At 68.1% G+C, this 15,447-nt stretch overlaps 2 protein-coding genes across 2 annotated transcripts; one reads left to right on the top strand and one right to left on the bottom strand.

The window, feature by feature from the left end:
• Window positions 1-2,171: 2,171 nt before the first annotated feature.
• On the top strand, window positions 2,172-13,991 carry IRAK1 (interleukin 1 receptor associated kinase 1). Its single transcript, XM_067315070.1, is given in 14 exon segments — window positions 2,172-2,358; window positions 4,594-4,761; window positions 6,461-6,620; window positions 7,601-7,946; window positions 9,451-9,515; window positions 9,794-9,908; window positions 11,150-11,265; window positions 12,079-12,280; window positions 12,395-12,463; window positions 13,259-13,337; window positions 13,340-13,428; window positions 13,519-13,673; window positions 13,675-13,784; window positions 13,878-13,991. Coding segments are annotated over 14 exon segments (1,902 nt in total). The 5' UTR covers window positions 2,172-2,177; the 3' UTR covers window positions 13,925-13,991.
• A 223-nt stretch (window positions 13,992-14,214) lies between these two features.
• On the bottom strand, window positions 14,215-15,196 carry TMEM187 (transmembrane protein 187). Its single transcript, XM_067315115.1, has one exon. The coding sequence runs from the start codon at window positions 14,990-14,992 to the stop codon at window positions 14,225-14,227; it is 768 nt and encodes a 255-aa protein (XP_067171216.1). The 5' UTR covers window positions 14,993-15,196; the 3' UTR covers window positions 14,215-14,224.
• Window positions 15,197-15,447: the final 251 nt, after the last annotated feature.

Genomic DNA, 15,447 nt, shown 5'->3' with positions numbered 1-15,447 from the left:
TTGGAGATGGAGATGTCGCAGCCCGGTGGAGATTTCCAGCGCTGGATTGCCAGCAGTCAGAGCCGGAGACGTCGCAGCCCCATGGAAATTTCCAGTGCCGGATTGCCGGCAGTCGGAGATGGAGACGTCGCGACCCCACGGAGATTTCCAGCGCCACATTGCCAGCAGTCAGAGCCAGAGACGTCGCAGCCCCACGGAGATTTCCAGCGCCGGATTGCTGGCGGTCAGAGATGGAGATGTCGCAGCCCCACGGAGATTTCCAGTGCTGGCGGTTGGAGCTGGAGACGTCATGGCCCCGCAGGAATTTCCAGCGCCGGCGGTCAGAGCCGGAGACATTGTGGCCCTGTGGAGATTTCCAGTGCCGGATCTCCAGCAGTCGGAGCTGGAGATGCTGCAGCCTGGCAGAGATTTCCATCACCAGATCTCCAGTGGTCGGAGCTGTAGATGCTGCAGCCAGGCGGAGATTTCCATCACCAACGGTTGGATCCAGAGACACCACAGTCCGGCAGAGATTTCCATCGCTGGCGGTCGGAGCCGGAGATGCCACGGGCTGGGCGGAGATTTCCATCGCTGGATTGCCGACAGTTGGAGCTGGACACGCTGTGGCGGGACAGAGATTTCCTCTCCGGATCACTGGTGGATCTGGAGCAGCTCCACGTCGTGGTCATGTTGGAAGGAGGTTGATCTGCCTTGGGTGGATCCGGAGTGAGTCCAAATCCCTGGCCGCCAATCGCAGGTTGATCCGGAGACAGCAGGTCGGGTAGATCCTCTAGCTCAGGTCACACGAGTGACATTAGATCCCGAATCCATCTGGAGACACTGGGTTGGGGCAGAGCCTCCATTTCCAACAGCAGATCTGTTGCAAATAAATCTATCTGGCTCGGGTGGATCCAGAGTGACATGAGATCCTGGGCAGATCCGGCTCAGGTAGATCCAGAGTGATTCCAGATTGTAGTTGGTCCCTGCACTGGAGTCACAGCATCCCAGATCTCCTCTCAGACTCCGATCTCGAGTCATTCTGCCGACCGTGTTGATACGGAGTCGCTCCACATAGTGGTGCTGGGCCGATCCGGAGTCTCTCTGCATGGCGATGCCGGAGCTGATCCGGAGTTGCGCTACCTGGCAGCGCTGGGCTGATGTGGAATTGTTTTGCCTGATGGTGCTGGAGCTGATCTGGAGTTGCTCCACTTGGTGGTGCCGGAGCTGATCCGGAGTTGCTCCATGTGGCAGTGCTGGGGTGATTCGGAATTGCTCCACATGGTGGTGCTGGAGCCGATCCAGAGTGGCTCCAGGTGGCAGTGGCAGGCTGGTTTGGAGTCGCTCCGCGTGGTGGTGCTGGAGCTGATCTGGAGTCGCTCCGTATGGCGGTGCTGGAGCCAATCCGGAGTCGGTCTGTGTGGTTGTGCTGGAGCCAATCTGGAGTCACTCCATATGGCAGTGCTGGAGTTGATCCGGAGTCGCTCTGCATGGTTGTGCCAGAGCTGATCCGGAGTCGCTCCCGGCTGCAGCCCATCCCTGTCCCACCCCCAAATCCAGAGTGAATCCGGAATCGCTCTGGGCGGGAGGGACATGGGACCCCGGTGTCCGGGCAGCTGTGATGTCATCGCTGCGGTGCCATCGTGGGGCACCTCAGTGATGTCATTACCTTGATGATGTCATCACGGGAAGGGACCTGGTGAGTGAATCAGGGCACAGGTCACAGGATCCCCCCCCCCCCCGCTCCCCCAACCTCGGAGCCCCGCCCCCTTTTTGCCCCGCCCAGCGGAGCAGCCCCACCTCGCCCACAAAGCCCCGCCTCTTTCGGTCAGGCCACGCCCCTTCCCAGAGACTCTTTCTATGGCCCCGCCTCCACGACCGGGCCCTGCCTCCCCCTTAAGCCTCGCCCTTTCCCACAGTCCTCTACGTCGTCGTCGTTGTCGTCGTCCCCGTCCCCCAGGCGCCTCGCTCAAGATGGCGCTCTCCCCACGCCCCTTTCCGTGAGGGTACGGGCGGGTGGGGGCGTTTTTCCGCCACACCCAACGTGGCGCCCGCATCCACCGGTAACCGGGCGGCGGTGAGGGAGAGGCGGCACTTCCGCCACGCTAAAGATGGCGGCGCGGCTGAGCCGGCGCGCGCTTGCGCAGTAGGGCGGCCTCTCTTAAAGGGGAAGTGACCCGCAGAGGTACCGGCGGGGTGGCATGGCCGGGCCGGGGCCGGGGCCGGGACCGGGGCCGGGACCGGGGCCGGGGCCGGGGCCGGGACCGGGACCGGGACCGGGACCGGGGCTCGGGCCCTTCCTGTACGAGCTGCCCGCCTGGCTTATGTGCAGCTTCTGCCGCCTCATGGACGCGTTGAGCCGCTCGGACTGGGAGCGCTTTGGTAACTGGGTGCACTGGGGCGGACTGGGAGGAACTAGGACTGGACTGGGGTGGACTGGAATAGACTAGGATATACTGGGACTGGACTGCAATGGGCTGGAATGGATGGGGATGGACTGAAATACACTGGGACTGGATTGGGGTGGCCTGGGATGGACTGGGATACACTGGGGCTGGACTGGCATAGATGGGGATGGACTGGGATACGCTGGGACTGAACCGGGGTGGACTGGGATACACTGGGACTGGACTGGGATGCACTGGGATGCACTGAGGCGGACCGAGACCTGACTGGGATGGACTGGATTGCACTGGGATCAGACTGGGTGCACTGGGATCAGACTGGGGTGTGCTGGGTCACACTGGAGCCAAACTGGGGCTGAACTGGTGGATATTGGGATGGACCGCGGCCAGACTGGGGCCTGTGGGGTGGACTGGGATGGATGGGGATGCTCTGGGGTGGACTGGGATGCTTTGGGATGGACTGGTACACGACTGGGATGCGCAGTGACTGACTAGGATGCACTGGCTTGCACTGGAGCAGACTGGGATGCGCTGGGATGGGACTGGGACTGGACTGGAGTGGACTGGGGTGGACAGAGACTGGGCTGGGGTGGACAGAGACCTGACTGGGATGGACTGAGGTGGACAAGGACCGGACTGGGATGCACTGGGGTAGAGGGGAACCAGACTGGGGTGGACTGGGACCAGACTGGAGTGGACTGGGGTGGACTGGGACCAGACTGGGCTGGACTGGGGTGGACAGGGAGCAGACTGGGGTAGACTGGGTTGGACAGGGACCAGACTGAAGTGGACTGGGGTGGACTGGGACCAGACTAAAGTGGACTGGGGTGGACAGGGACTGGACTGGGCCGGACTGGGGTGGACAGGGACCAGACTGGGGTGGATGGGGACATGCCTTGGATGGACTGGGGTGGATCGGGACCAGACTGGGGTGAACTGGGACCTAGCCGGGCTGGACTGGGGCGGACTGGGGTGGACAGGGACCAGACTGGGATGAACTGGGACCTGACCGGGCTGGACTGGGGGGGACTGGGGGGGACTGGGGTGGACAGGGACCAGACTGGGGTGAACTGGGACCTGACGGGGCTGGACTGGGGGGGACTGGGGGGGACTGGGACCAAACTGGGGTGGATGGGGACATGCCTTGGATGGACTGGGGTGGACAGGGACCAGACTGGGGTGGATGGGGACATGCCTTGGATGGACTGGGGTGGATCGGGACCAGACTGGGGTGAACTGGGACCTAGCCGGGCTGGACTGGGGCGGACTGGGGTGGACAGGGACCAGACTGGGATGAACTGGGACCTGACCGGGCTGGACGGGGGGGGACTGGGGGGGACTGGGACCAGACTGGGGTGGATGGGGACATGCCTTGGATGGACTGGGGTGGACAGGGACCAGACTAAAGTGGACTGGGACCTGACGGGGCTGGACTGGGGCGGACTGGGGTGGACAGGGACCAGACTGGGGTGGATGGGGACATGCCTTGGATGGACTGGGGTGGATCGGGACCAGACTGGGGTGAACTGGGACCTAGCCAGGCTGGACTGGGGCGGACTGGGGTGGACAGGGACCAGACTGGGATGAACTGGGACCTGACCGGGCTGGACTGGGGGGGACTGGGGGGGACTGGGGTGGACAGGGACCAGACTGGGGTGAACTGGGACTTGATGGGGCTGGACTGGGGCGGACTGGGGGGGACTGGGACCAGACTGGGGTGGATGGGGACATGCCTTGGATGGACTGGGGTGGATCGGGACCAGACTGGGGTGAACTGGGACCTAGCCGGGCTGGACTGGGGCGGACTGGGGTGGACAGGGACCAGACTGGGATGAACTGGGACCTGACCGGGCTGGACTGGGGGGGACTGGGGGGGACTGGGGTGGACAGGGACCAGACTGGGGTGAACTGGGACTTGATGGGGCTGGACTGGGGCGGACTGGGGGGGACTGGGACCAGACTGGGGTGGATGGGGACATGCCTTGGATGGACTGGGGTGGATCGGGACCAGACTGGGGTGAACTGGAACCTGACCGGGCTGGACTGGGTTGGACAGGGACCAAACTGGGGTGGATGGGGACATGCCTTGGATGGACTGGGGTGGACAGGGACCAGACTGGGGTGAACTGGGGCAGACTGGGGGGGACTGGGGCGGACTGGGGGGGACGGGGAGCGGCGCGGGGCTCGGCGGGGCGCTGACGCCTGCCGGCAGCCTCGCGCGTGGTGCGGGACCAGGTGGAGCTGCGCCTGGCCGCCGCCGCCCCCAGCCCGACCCACAGCGTCGTGTGGGGCTGGAGCCACCGCAACGGGCGCCTGGGCGAGCTCCTGGCCCTGCTGCGCGAGCTCGACCTGCGCCGCGCCCACGACCTCCTGGCCGCCTGTGAGTGCCCCCGATTCCCCCCGGATCCCTCCTGGATCCCCCCCGGGTCCCTCGATCCCCCCCTCGGGGTCCCCATGGGCCCCCCGATCCCCCCCGGATCCCTCCTGGACCCCCCTTGGATCCCTCGATCCCCCCCTCGGGGTCCCCATGGGCCCCCCGATCCCCCCCAGATCCCCCCTGGATCCCCCCCAGATCCCTCGATCCCCCCTTGGGGTCCCCATGGGCCCCCCAATCCCCCCCCCCCGATCCCCCCGATCCCTCCTGGATCCCTCCTGGATCCCCCCAGATCCCTTGACCCCCCCTCGGGGTCCCTATGGGCCCCCCGATCCCCCCGATCCCTCCTGGATCCCTCCTGGATCCCCCCGGATCCCTCGACCCCCCCTCGGGGTCCCCATGGGCCCCCCGATCCCTCCTGGATCCCTCCTGGATCCCCCCAGATCCCTCGACCCCCCCTCGGGGTCCCTATGGGCCCCCCGATCCCCCCGATCCCTCCTGGATCCCTCCTGGATCCCCCCGGATCCCTCGACCCCCCCTCGGGGTCCCCATGGGCCCCCCGATCCCTCCTGGATCCCTCCTGGATCCCCCCAGATCCCTCGACCCCCCCTCGGGGTCCCTATGGGCCCCCCGATCCCCCCGATCCCTCCTGGATCCCTCCTGGATCCCCCCGGATCCCTCGATCCCCCCTCGGGGTCCTCATGGGCCCCCAGATCCCTCCCAGATCCCCCTTGGATCCCTCAATTCCCCCCTTGGGGTCCCCATGGGACCCCCCGATCCCCTTCGGGATTCCCTTGCCCCCCACAGATTCCCCCCTGGATCCCTCCCAGATCCCCCTTGGATCCCTCGATCCCCCCTCGAGGTCCCCATGGGCCCCGCAATCCCCCCAGATCCCTCCCAGATCCCCCCTGAATCCCCCCTGACCCCCCCCAGATCTCTCAATCCCCCCTCGGGGTCTCCATGGCCTCCCTGCTCCCCCTCAGGATCCCCCTTGTACCCCACAGATTCCCCCTGGATCTCCCCTGGACCCCCCAGATCCCCCCGATCCCCCTTGGGATCTCCCATGACCCCCACGTTCTCCTATGGTTCCCATTGATCCCCCTCAGGATCCCCCACAGCCCCCCAGGTCCCCCTGATCCCCCTTGGGGTCCCCTATGGACCCCCAAATCCCTCTTGGGATCCCTCACAGTCCCCCAGATCCCCCCCGATCCTCCTCGGGGTCTCTCAGCTCCCCCCCGGGATCCCCCATAGCCCCCCACATCCCCCCTGATCCCCCTTAGGATCCTCCACAGCCCCCCAGGTCCCCCTGTGGCTCCCACTGATTCCCCTTGGGATCCTTCAGATCCCTCCAGGGCCCCACAGATCCCCCTTGGGATCCCCCACAGACCCCCAGATCCCTCCGTGGCTCCCATCAATCCCCCATCACCCCCCAGATCCCCCCCCCAGATCCCTCTTGGGACCCCCAGATCACCCCCCAGACCCCCTTGGAGCCCCCAAATCCCCCTTGGGACCCCCTTGGGACCCCCAGATCCCCCCCCAGATTCCCTTGAGACCCCTCAGATTCCCTTGGGACCTCCAGATCCCCTCCAGACCCCCTTGGGACCCCCCAAATCCCCCTTGGGACCCCCAGATCCCCCCCAGACCCCCTTGGGACCCCCCAGACCCCCTTGGGACCCCCCCCCAACTGACCCGGCTCTGTCCCCAGGGCACCCCCCCGCGGCCCCCCTCGGGCTGCCCCCCGCGCTCTCAGTGGCCCCCGGCCCGCTGACCCCCACGGCTCCCCCCGGCCCCCCCTCGGACGCCAGCACCGCCTCAGCCTGGGACCCCCCGAAACGGCCCCCCCCAGGTAACGCGGCGGGGGGGGGGTGAGCGCGGGGCCCCCCCGGATCCTGCAGGGGCTTTTCCCGGGCTGCTTTTTTGGGGGGGGGGGAACGACACGTTCCCACCCCGGTAACGGCCCCATTTACCCCCCCCCCCAGAGCCATCGCTGCCCCTCCCAGGGCCCCCCCCCAGCGGCCTCCTCAGCACCCCCAGCCTGGCCCCCCCGGCCCCCCCGGCCCAGGTATGGGGCTGGGGCACAGCGGAGGGGGAGGAACCCTGGGGGGCAATGGGGGGCTTGGGGGGGGCAGCTGGGGGGGGTAACTGGAGGTGTTGGGGGGTATTTAGGATGCCCTGGGGGGCAGTTGGGGGGCAACTGTGGGTGCTGGGGGTATTTGGAGTGCTCTGGGGGGCAGTTGGGGGGCAGCTGGGGGGTATTTAGGATGCCCTGGGGGGCATCTGGGGGTGCTGGGGGATATTTGGGGTGCCCTGGGGGCAGTTGGGGGGCAGCTGGGGGGTATTAGGATGCCCTGGGGGCAGTTGGGGGGCAGCTGGGGGTGCTGGGGGGCAGTTGGGGGGCATCTGGGGGTATTCGGGGTGCCCTGGGGGGCAGTTGGGGGGCAGCTGGGGGTGCTGGGGGGCAGCTGGGGGTATTTAGGATGCCCTGGGGGGCAGTTGGGGGGCAGCTGTGGGTCCTGGGGGGCAGTTGGGGGGCAGCTGGGGGTATTTGGTGTGCCCTGGGGGGCATCTGGGGGTGCTGGGGGGCAGCTGGGGGGCAGCTGGGGGTATTTGGGGTGCCCTGGGGGGCAGTTGGGGGGCAGCTGGGGGCAGTTGGGGGGCAGCTGGGGGTATTCGGGGTGCCCTGGGGGGCAGTTGGGGAGCAGCTGGGGGTGCTGGGGGGCAGCTGGGGGTATTCGGGGAGCCCTGGGGGGCAGTTGGGGGGCAGCTGGGGGTCCTGGGGGGCAGTTGGGGGGCAGCTGGGGGTATTCGGGGTGCCCTGGGGGCATCTGGGGGTGCTGGGGGGCAGCTGGGGGTATGTGGGGTGCCCCGGGGGGCAGTTGGGGGGCAGCTGGCGACGCCGCCCCCGCCGCCCCCCCCAGTCCCTGGGCTCCCTCTGCTCGGCCCTGGGCTCGCTGGGCCTGGTCTCGCAGCCCCCCGGGCCCGGCCCCGGCCCCCCGGCGCGGCCCCACGGCCCCACGGCGCTGCCCCACGGCCCCCCACGGCCCCCCCGGCCCTTCGCCTGGCCCCTGGCCGAGCTGCTCCAGGCCACTGGCGGCTTCTCCGAGCGGCACAAGGTGGGCGAGGGCGGCTTCGGCGTCGTCTACCGGGCCCGGCTCCGGCACACCGACTACGCCGTCAAGCGCCTCCGGCAGGTACCCCGGCCCCGTGGCCCCTGTCCCCAACCTGGGACCCCCCTGGTGTCCCCATGTCTCCATCCTGGAGCACCCCAGCATGTCCCTGTGTTCCCATATCCCCTGTCCCCAGCCCGGGATCTCCGTGGTGTCTCCATGTCTCCATCCTGGAGCACCTCAACATGTTCCTGTGTCCCCGTATCCCCATGTCCCCAGCCTGGGATCTCCTCAGTGTCCCCATGTCTTCATCCTGGAGCACCTCAACATGTCCCTGTGTCCCCTGTCCCCAGCCTGGGACCCCTGTGGTGTCCCCATGTCTCCATCCTGGAGCATCCCAGCATGTCCCTGTGTCCCCATATCCCCTGTCCCCAGCCTGGGATCTCCGTGGTGTCCCCATGTCTCCATCCTGGAGCACCTCAACATGTTCCTGTGTCCCCGTGTCCCCGCGTCCCCAACCTGGGATCTCCGTGGTGTCCCCATGTCTCCATCCTGGAGCACCCCAACATGTCCCTGTGTTCCCATATACCCTGTCCCCAGCCTGGGATCTCCTCAGTGTCCCCATGTCTCCATCCTGGAGCACCTCAACATGTCCCTGTGTCCCCTGTCCCCAGCCTGGGACCCCTGTGGTGTCCCCATGTCTCCATCCTGGAGCACCTCAACATGTCCCTGTGTCCCCTGTCCCCAGCCTGGGACCCCTGTGGTGTCCCCATGTCTCCATCCTGGAGCACCTCAACATGTCCCTGTGTCCCCTGTCCCCAACCTGGGACCCCCCTGGTGTCCCCATGTCTCCATCCTGGAGCATCCCAGCATGTCCCTGTGTCCCCATATCCCCTGTCCCCAGCCTGGGATCTCCGTGGTGTCCCCGCGTCTCCATCCTGGAGCACCCCAACATGTCCTTGTATCCCATGTCTTCAGTCCCCTGGTGTGTCCCTGTGTCCCCATGTCCCTGTGTCCCCCATCCCCAGTCCGGAGTGCCTTAGCGTGTCCCCGTGCCCCCATGTCTCTGTGTCCACCCACCAGGGACCCCACGGTGTCCTCGTGTCCCCATGTCTCCATCCTGGAGCACCTCAACATGTCCCTGTGTCCCCTGTCCCCAGCCTGGGACCCCTGTGGTGTCCCCATGTCTCCATCCTGGAGCACCTCAACATGTCCCTGTGTCCCCTGTCCCCAGCCTGGGACCCCCCTGGTGTCCCCATGTCTCCATCCTGGAGCATCCCAGCATGTCCCTGTGTCCCCATATCCCCTGTCCCCAGCCTGGGATCTCCGTGGTGTCCCCGCGTCTCCATCCTGGAGCACCCCAACATGTCCTTGTATCCCATGTCTTCAGTCCCCTGGTGTGTCCCTGTGTCCCCATGTCCCTGTGTCCCCCGTCCCCAGTCCGGAGTGCCTTACCGTGTCCCCGTGCCCCCATGTCTCTGTGTCCACCCACCAGGGACCCCACGGTGTCCTCGTGTCCCCATGTCTCCATCCTGGAGCACCCCAACATGTCCCTCAACGTCCCCATGTCCTTCCCTGTCCCCCCCAGGACGCTGATCTCGACTGGGGCGTCCTCGTCAACAGCTTCGTCACCGAGGTGGAGAAGCTGTCACGGTATGGGGGGGGGGGGAGGGGGGGGCTCAGAGGGGTCCTGGGGGGGACACGGGGGGCTCAGAGGGGTCTTGGGGGGCTCAGAGGGGTCTTGGGGGGCAATGGGGGGGTCCTGGGGCGTATGGAGAGGGACACGGGGGGACTGGGGGGGGATAGAGGTGACTCTGGGGGAACATAGGGGGCTCTTGGGGGGGGTCATGGGGGGCTGAGGGGTTTCTGAAGACATTGGGGGGGTCCATGCTCCCCTCCTTGGTGCAAGGTGCCCCCCACCCACCCCCCAGGTACCGGCACCCCAACATCGTGGAGCTGTCGGGGGTCTGCGCCGAGCAGGGCAACTTCTGCCTCGTCTACGTCTACATGGCCAACGGGTCCCTGGAGCAGCGCCTGGGGGCGCAGGTGGGGCCGGGGGGGGAGTTTCGGGGTCCCCCAGGGCATAGGGGAGGTTTGGGGTGTCCTGGGAGCATTTGGGGATCCCCCAAAGATGCAGGGGTGTTCCCTAAGGTGTCCCGGGAGAGCTTTGGGGTCCCACAAGGACGTAGAGGAGGTTTGGGATGTCCTCGGAGGTTTTTGGGGTGCCCCCAAGGGCCTGGGGGAGGCTTGGGGTGTCCAGGGAGGGTTTTGGGGTGCCCATGGGGCACATGGCAGCTTTGGGGTGTTCCCTAGGCTTTCTGGGGAGGGGTTTTGGGGTGCCCCAAGGATGTAGGGGAGGTTTGGGGTGTCCAGGGAGGGTTTTGGGGTGCCCATGGGGCACATGGCAGCTTTGGGATGTTCCTTAGGCTTTCTGGGGAGGGGTTTTGGGGTGCCCCAAGGACCTAGGAGAGGTTTGGGGTGTCCAGGGAGGGTTTTGGGGTGCCCCTTAGGGTTTCTGGGGAGGGTTTTGGGGTGCCCCAAGGACCTAGGAGAGGTTTGGGGTGTCCAGGGAGGCTTTTGGGGTGCCCCTTAGGGTTTCTGGGGAGGGTTTTGGGGTCCCCCAAGGACCTAGGAGAGGTTTGAGGTGTCCAAGGAGGCTTTTGGGGTGCCCCTTAGGGCTTCTTGGGAGGGTTTTGGGTTCCTTCAAGGATGTAGGAGAGGTTTGGGGTGTCCAGGGAGGCTTTTGGGGTGACCCTTAGGGCTTCTTGGGAGGGTTTTGGGGTCTCCCAAGGACCTAGGAGAGGTTTGAGGTGTCCAGGGAGGCTTTTGGGGTGACCCTTAGGGCTTCTTGGGAGGGTTTTGGGTTCCTTCAAGGATGTAGGAGAGGTTTGGGGTGTCCAGGGAGGCTTTTGGGGTGCCCCTAAGGGCTTCTTGGGAGGGTTTTGGGTTCCTTCAAGGATGTAGGAGAGGTTTGGGGTGTCCAGGGAGGCTTTTGGGGTGCCCCTAAGGGCTTCTTGGGAGGGTTTTGAGGTCCCCCAAGGACCTAGGAGAGGTTTGGGGTGTCCAGGGAGGGTTTTGGGGTGCCCCTTAGGGTTTCTGGGGAGGGTTTTAGGGTCCCCCAAGGACCTAGGAGAGGTTTGAGGTGTCCTAGGAGGCTTTTGGGGTGCCCCTAAGGGTTTCTGTGGAGGGTTTTGGGGTGCCCCAAGGACCTAGGAGAGGTTGGGGGTGTCCAGGGAGGGTTTTGGGGTGCCGGGGCCGTTTGGGGGGGGCTGACGGCCCCCCGCCAGCCCCCGCAGCCCCCCCTGACGTGGGCCCAGCGGCTCCACGTGCTCCTGGGCTCGGCGCGAGCCCTCCAGTTCCTGCACCGCGACGCCCCGGCCCTGGTGCACGGCGACGTCAAGAGGTGGGGGGCTCGGGGGGGGGGACTTTGGGGGGTCCTGGGGGGCTCCAGGGAGGTCCCGGGGGGCATTCGGGGTATCCTGGGGGGGGGGTACGGGGAAACCCTGGGGGGCTTTAGGGTACCCTGGGGGGCGATGGGGGGGGGCTTTGGGGTACCCTGGGGGGGGCATTTGGGGCATCCTGGGGAGTTTTGGGGTGCCCTGGGGGGCAGGGGGAAGCCTTGGGGGGGCTTTAGGGGGCATGGGGGGGTGTTGGGGTATCCTGGGGGCTTCGGGGCACCCCAAAAGGGCTGGGGGGGCATTTGGGGTACCCTGGGGGCAATGGGATGGGGGTCTGGTACCTTGGGGGGGGTCTGTGGGGGGCATTTGGGGTCCCCCAGGGGATACTGGGGGGGGGGGGGTCGGTGTGTGGGGACACCCCCAGGGTCCCTTTGGGGTTTTTTGGGGTGTCCTGGGGGTGTCAGTGGGGGCACAGGGGAGGTTTTGGGGTGTCCTGGGGGGGGAGGGTGGCTTGGTGTTTTTTAGTGTCCCCCCCCCACTCCGGGGGGGGTATGAGGGAAGTTTGGGGAGATCCTGGGGGTTTCGGGGGGCCCCCAGGTGAAATTTTGGGGTGTCTGGAGGGGGGGGAGGGCGTTAGGGTCCCCCCCCAAGGGTTTCAGTGTCCTCCCAGGGGCACAAGTGAGCTTTTGGGGTGTCCGGAGATCTCTGGGGGGTTTGACCCCCGGCCAGGTGAGTTTTTGGGGTGCCGGGAGGGGTGCTGGAGGGGGGGAGGGGACCCCCTGACCCCCCCCCGTCCTTTTTCCGCCCCCCCCCCGCAGCTCCAACATCCTGCTGGACGCGGGGCTGAGCCCCCGGCTGAGCGACTTCGGGCTGGCGCGGGCGCCCCGGGGGGGCGGGGGGGGCCGCAGCGGCACCCTGGGGGGCTCGGGGGCCCTGCGGGGCACCTTGGCCTACCTGCCCCCCGAGTACCTCCAGGGGGGGGGCCTGGCCCCCGCCCTCGACACCTACAGCTTCGGCGTGGTGAGTTTGGGGAGGCGCTAGGGGTGCTGCCCCCCCCCCACACCCCCCGCACACCCCGTGGCGCTATGGGGCTGGGGGACCCCCCACCCCACCCCACAACTCCCCCCCCCAAAGGTGCTGCTGGAGACGCTGACGGGGCGCCGGGCCATGGAGACGGACGCCCGCGGACGGACCAAGTACCTGGTGAGCCCCCCCCCCCTCGCTCCGGGACCCCAAAATACCCCCCCCGGGGACCCCCCAATATCCCCCTAGGGTCCCTTGAGCCCCCCCACGTCCCCCTGGGGTCCCGCACAGGCCCCCAACCCTCCTCTAGGGTCCCCCCCCGGCCCCCCAACATCCCCCTGGGGTCCCCCCAGCCCCCCCATATCCCCTGAAACCACCCCCAGAGCCCCCCAACTCTCCCCTGGGGCCCCCAACATCCCCTTGGGGTCCCCCAGCACCCCCATATCCCCTGAAACCACCCCCAGAGCCCCCCAACTCTCCCCTGGGGCCCCCAACATCACCTTGGGGTCCCCCCAGCACCCCCATATCCCCTGAAACCACCCCAGAGCCCCCCAACTCTCCCCTGGGGCCCCCAACATCACCTTGGGGTCCCCCCAGCACCCCCATATCCCTTGAAACTGCTCCCAGAGCCCCCCAACTCTCCCCTGGGGCCCCCAACACCCCCCTGGAGTCTCTCCAGCACCCCATATCCCTTGAAACCGCCCCCAGGGCCCCCCAACTCTCCCCTTGGCCCCCCAACATCCCCTTGGGGTCCCCCCAGCCCCCCCATATCCCCTGAAACTGCCCCCATAGCCCCCCAACTCTCCCCTGGGGCCCCCCAACATCCCCCTGGGGTCCCTCAGAGCCCCCCAACACCCCCCAGGGACAACCAATCCCTCCTAATGGGTCCCCAGAGCCCCCCAACCTCCCCCAGGGCCCCCCCCAAGCCCTCCCCTGAACCTCCCCCCCCCAAAAAAAAATGCCGTGTGTCCGCAGAAGGAACTGTTGGAGGAGGAGGAGGAGGGGGGGGCTGAAGCCGGGGCCCCCCCCAGGCTCCCCCCGGACCCCCGAGCCGGACCTGCCCCCCCCGGCTGAGCGCCGCCCTGGTCCGGCTGGCGGCCCGCTGCCTGCACCGGCGCAGCAAGCGCCGGCCCCCCATGGCACAGGTGGGGTTTTGGGGGGGGGGACACACGATTTTGGGGGTGGGGGGGGGCGCCCGGACGCCTGGGTCCCTGCTGACCGGCGGGCGCCTGCAGGTGTACGAGGAGCTGGAGCGGCTGCAGGGCTGGGCGCCGGGAGCCCCCGGCCCCCCCAACCAGCCGGAGGAGAGCGACGAGAGCCTGGCGGAGGCGGGGGGCCCCCCCTCGGCGGACCCCCCCTCCTCGGCGGACCCCCCCCCCCGCCGCCTCCGCCGCCGCCGTGGTCATCAACCCGGCGCGCCGCCGCATCATGGAGCGCCTGGCCCTCTACGAGCAGGGCTGCCTCGACTCGCTGGGCGTCCTCGAGTCGGGGCCCCCCCCAGGTAAGCACCCCCCCTCCCCAAAATCACCCCATCTTTGAAGGGGGGTGTCCCCCCCAGTGCTGACCGCCCCCCCTTCCCTCCCCGTTCCCGCAGGCGGCCCCCTCCGCCAGCCCGAGGAGAGCGACGACTTCGAGCCCTGACGGACGAGCGGGACGGACGCGGTTCTCATTTTTGGGGGGGCGGCGGTGGGGTGGGGTGGTGGGGGACACACACACACAACCCCCCCCCACCCCCAACGCCCACCCCCCCGGCTGCTAGAGAACCCAGGTGTCCGGGTAGGGAAGCGAAGGCTTTTTGGGGACGGGGGGAGGAATCCCAGCAGGTTTGGGGGCGCCGGTGTCATCCCCCCCCAATAAAATCCTCTTCTACCTTTGTAACCCCCCCTCCACCCCGTCTCGATTGCTTTGGGGGGGACACACAGAGCCGTGGGGCAGCACGTTTTATTCCGGGGGGGCGGCAGCGGGGGGGCGGCCCAGGCGGGTGAGGAAGAGGAAGGCGGCGTGGATCTGCAGGACGTCGCACACCTTGGACCAGAAGTGGCCGCTGAAACGGCGGAAGAGCCACCAGCGGCCCAGCCACGGGTCGGCCACCTTGAGCCCCACGAAGCCCAGGCAGGCGGCGAAGCCGACGGCGGCCGCCCGGGCCGTGGCGGCGTCGCCCCGGAGCCGCTGGGCTCGCCGGGCCGCCGCCGCCACGGCCGCCACGTGCGCCGCCAGGGCCGCCTCGAAGCCACGCCGGTGCAGCAGGGCCAGCCCGTAGCTGGCCAGCGAAAGGGCCACGGCCAGCAGGGTCCGGTGCGGGCGCCAGCCGTCCGCCGCCGCTCGGCACCACACGGCCGCCCAGGCGAAGAAGGGCAGCGTCACCCACTGGTCCAGCACGGCGGTCCGGGGCCGCTGCGTCCAGATGCGGACCCACTGCACGGGGCCGTAGGCCAGCGCCATGGCGGCGAAGACGGCCTGCAGGTAGCGGTGGGGGCCGGCGCCGGCGCGGGGCAGCCAGCGCCAGCCGGCGCCGGCGTAGCCCAGGTTGACCAGGGCGTTGCAGGGCATGGCCAGCGGGCCTGGCAGCCAGGCCACGGGCAGCTCGGCGTAGTGGCCATAGCCCACTTCCACGGCGGCCCCGTCCAGGGCGCCCGAGGCCACGGTGGCCGCGCAGAGGGCCAAGCCGGCCGCCACGTGCAGGAAGGCCGCTCGGTCCTCGGGGGCCATGGCGGCTGGGGCAGCGGTGGGGACCCCCCCACACCCTGTGCGCGGCCGAGGAGGAAGGGTGCTGGTGCGCAGCGGAGCGAGGGCGCACGCACGGGCCGCCCCCCCCTTCCTCGCACGACTGACGTGCACGAGGGCCTCATTGGCCGAGCGCCTCTCCTCCCCCCCCCCGGCGCTTAACCCTCGCCATGCCTGGGGTGGCAGCGGCATTTTGGGGGGGGGGGACACACACACAAGATTGCTTTTTTTTCCACCACCTGCCCCCCATTTTTTTGCCTGGCGGTTGCTATGGTTACAGGGGGATTTCCCAGGTGTCGCCGGGGTGGGAGGAGGGTGCCCACGGGCATGGAGCGGGGGGTGCTGCTGTCTAACCCCCCCCCCCTTTGGTGAATTTTTCCTCACATATGGGGCAATGGGGTGATTTTAAAAGGGGGGGGGTGCCAGCCCCACGTGAGGCT

This window comes from Apteryx mantelli, chromosome 41 (genome assembly GCF_036417845.1).
Source record: "Apteryx mantelli isolate bAptMan1 chromosome 41, bAptMan1.hap1, whole genome shotgun sequence".
Classification (NCBI taxonomy): domain Eukaryota; kingdom Metazoa; phylum Chordata; class Aves; order Apterygiformes; family Apterygidae; genus Apteryx; species Apteryx mantelli.
The sequence above is the reverse complement of the archived record's forward strand: the minus strand, read 5'-3'. Positions and strand labels throughout refer to the sequence as shown.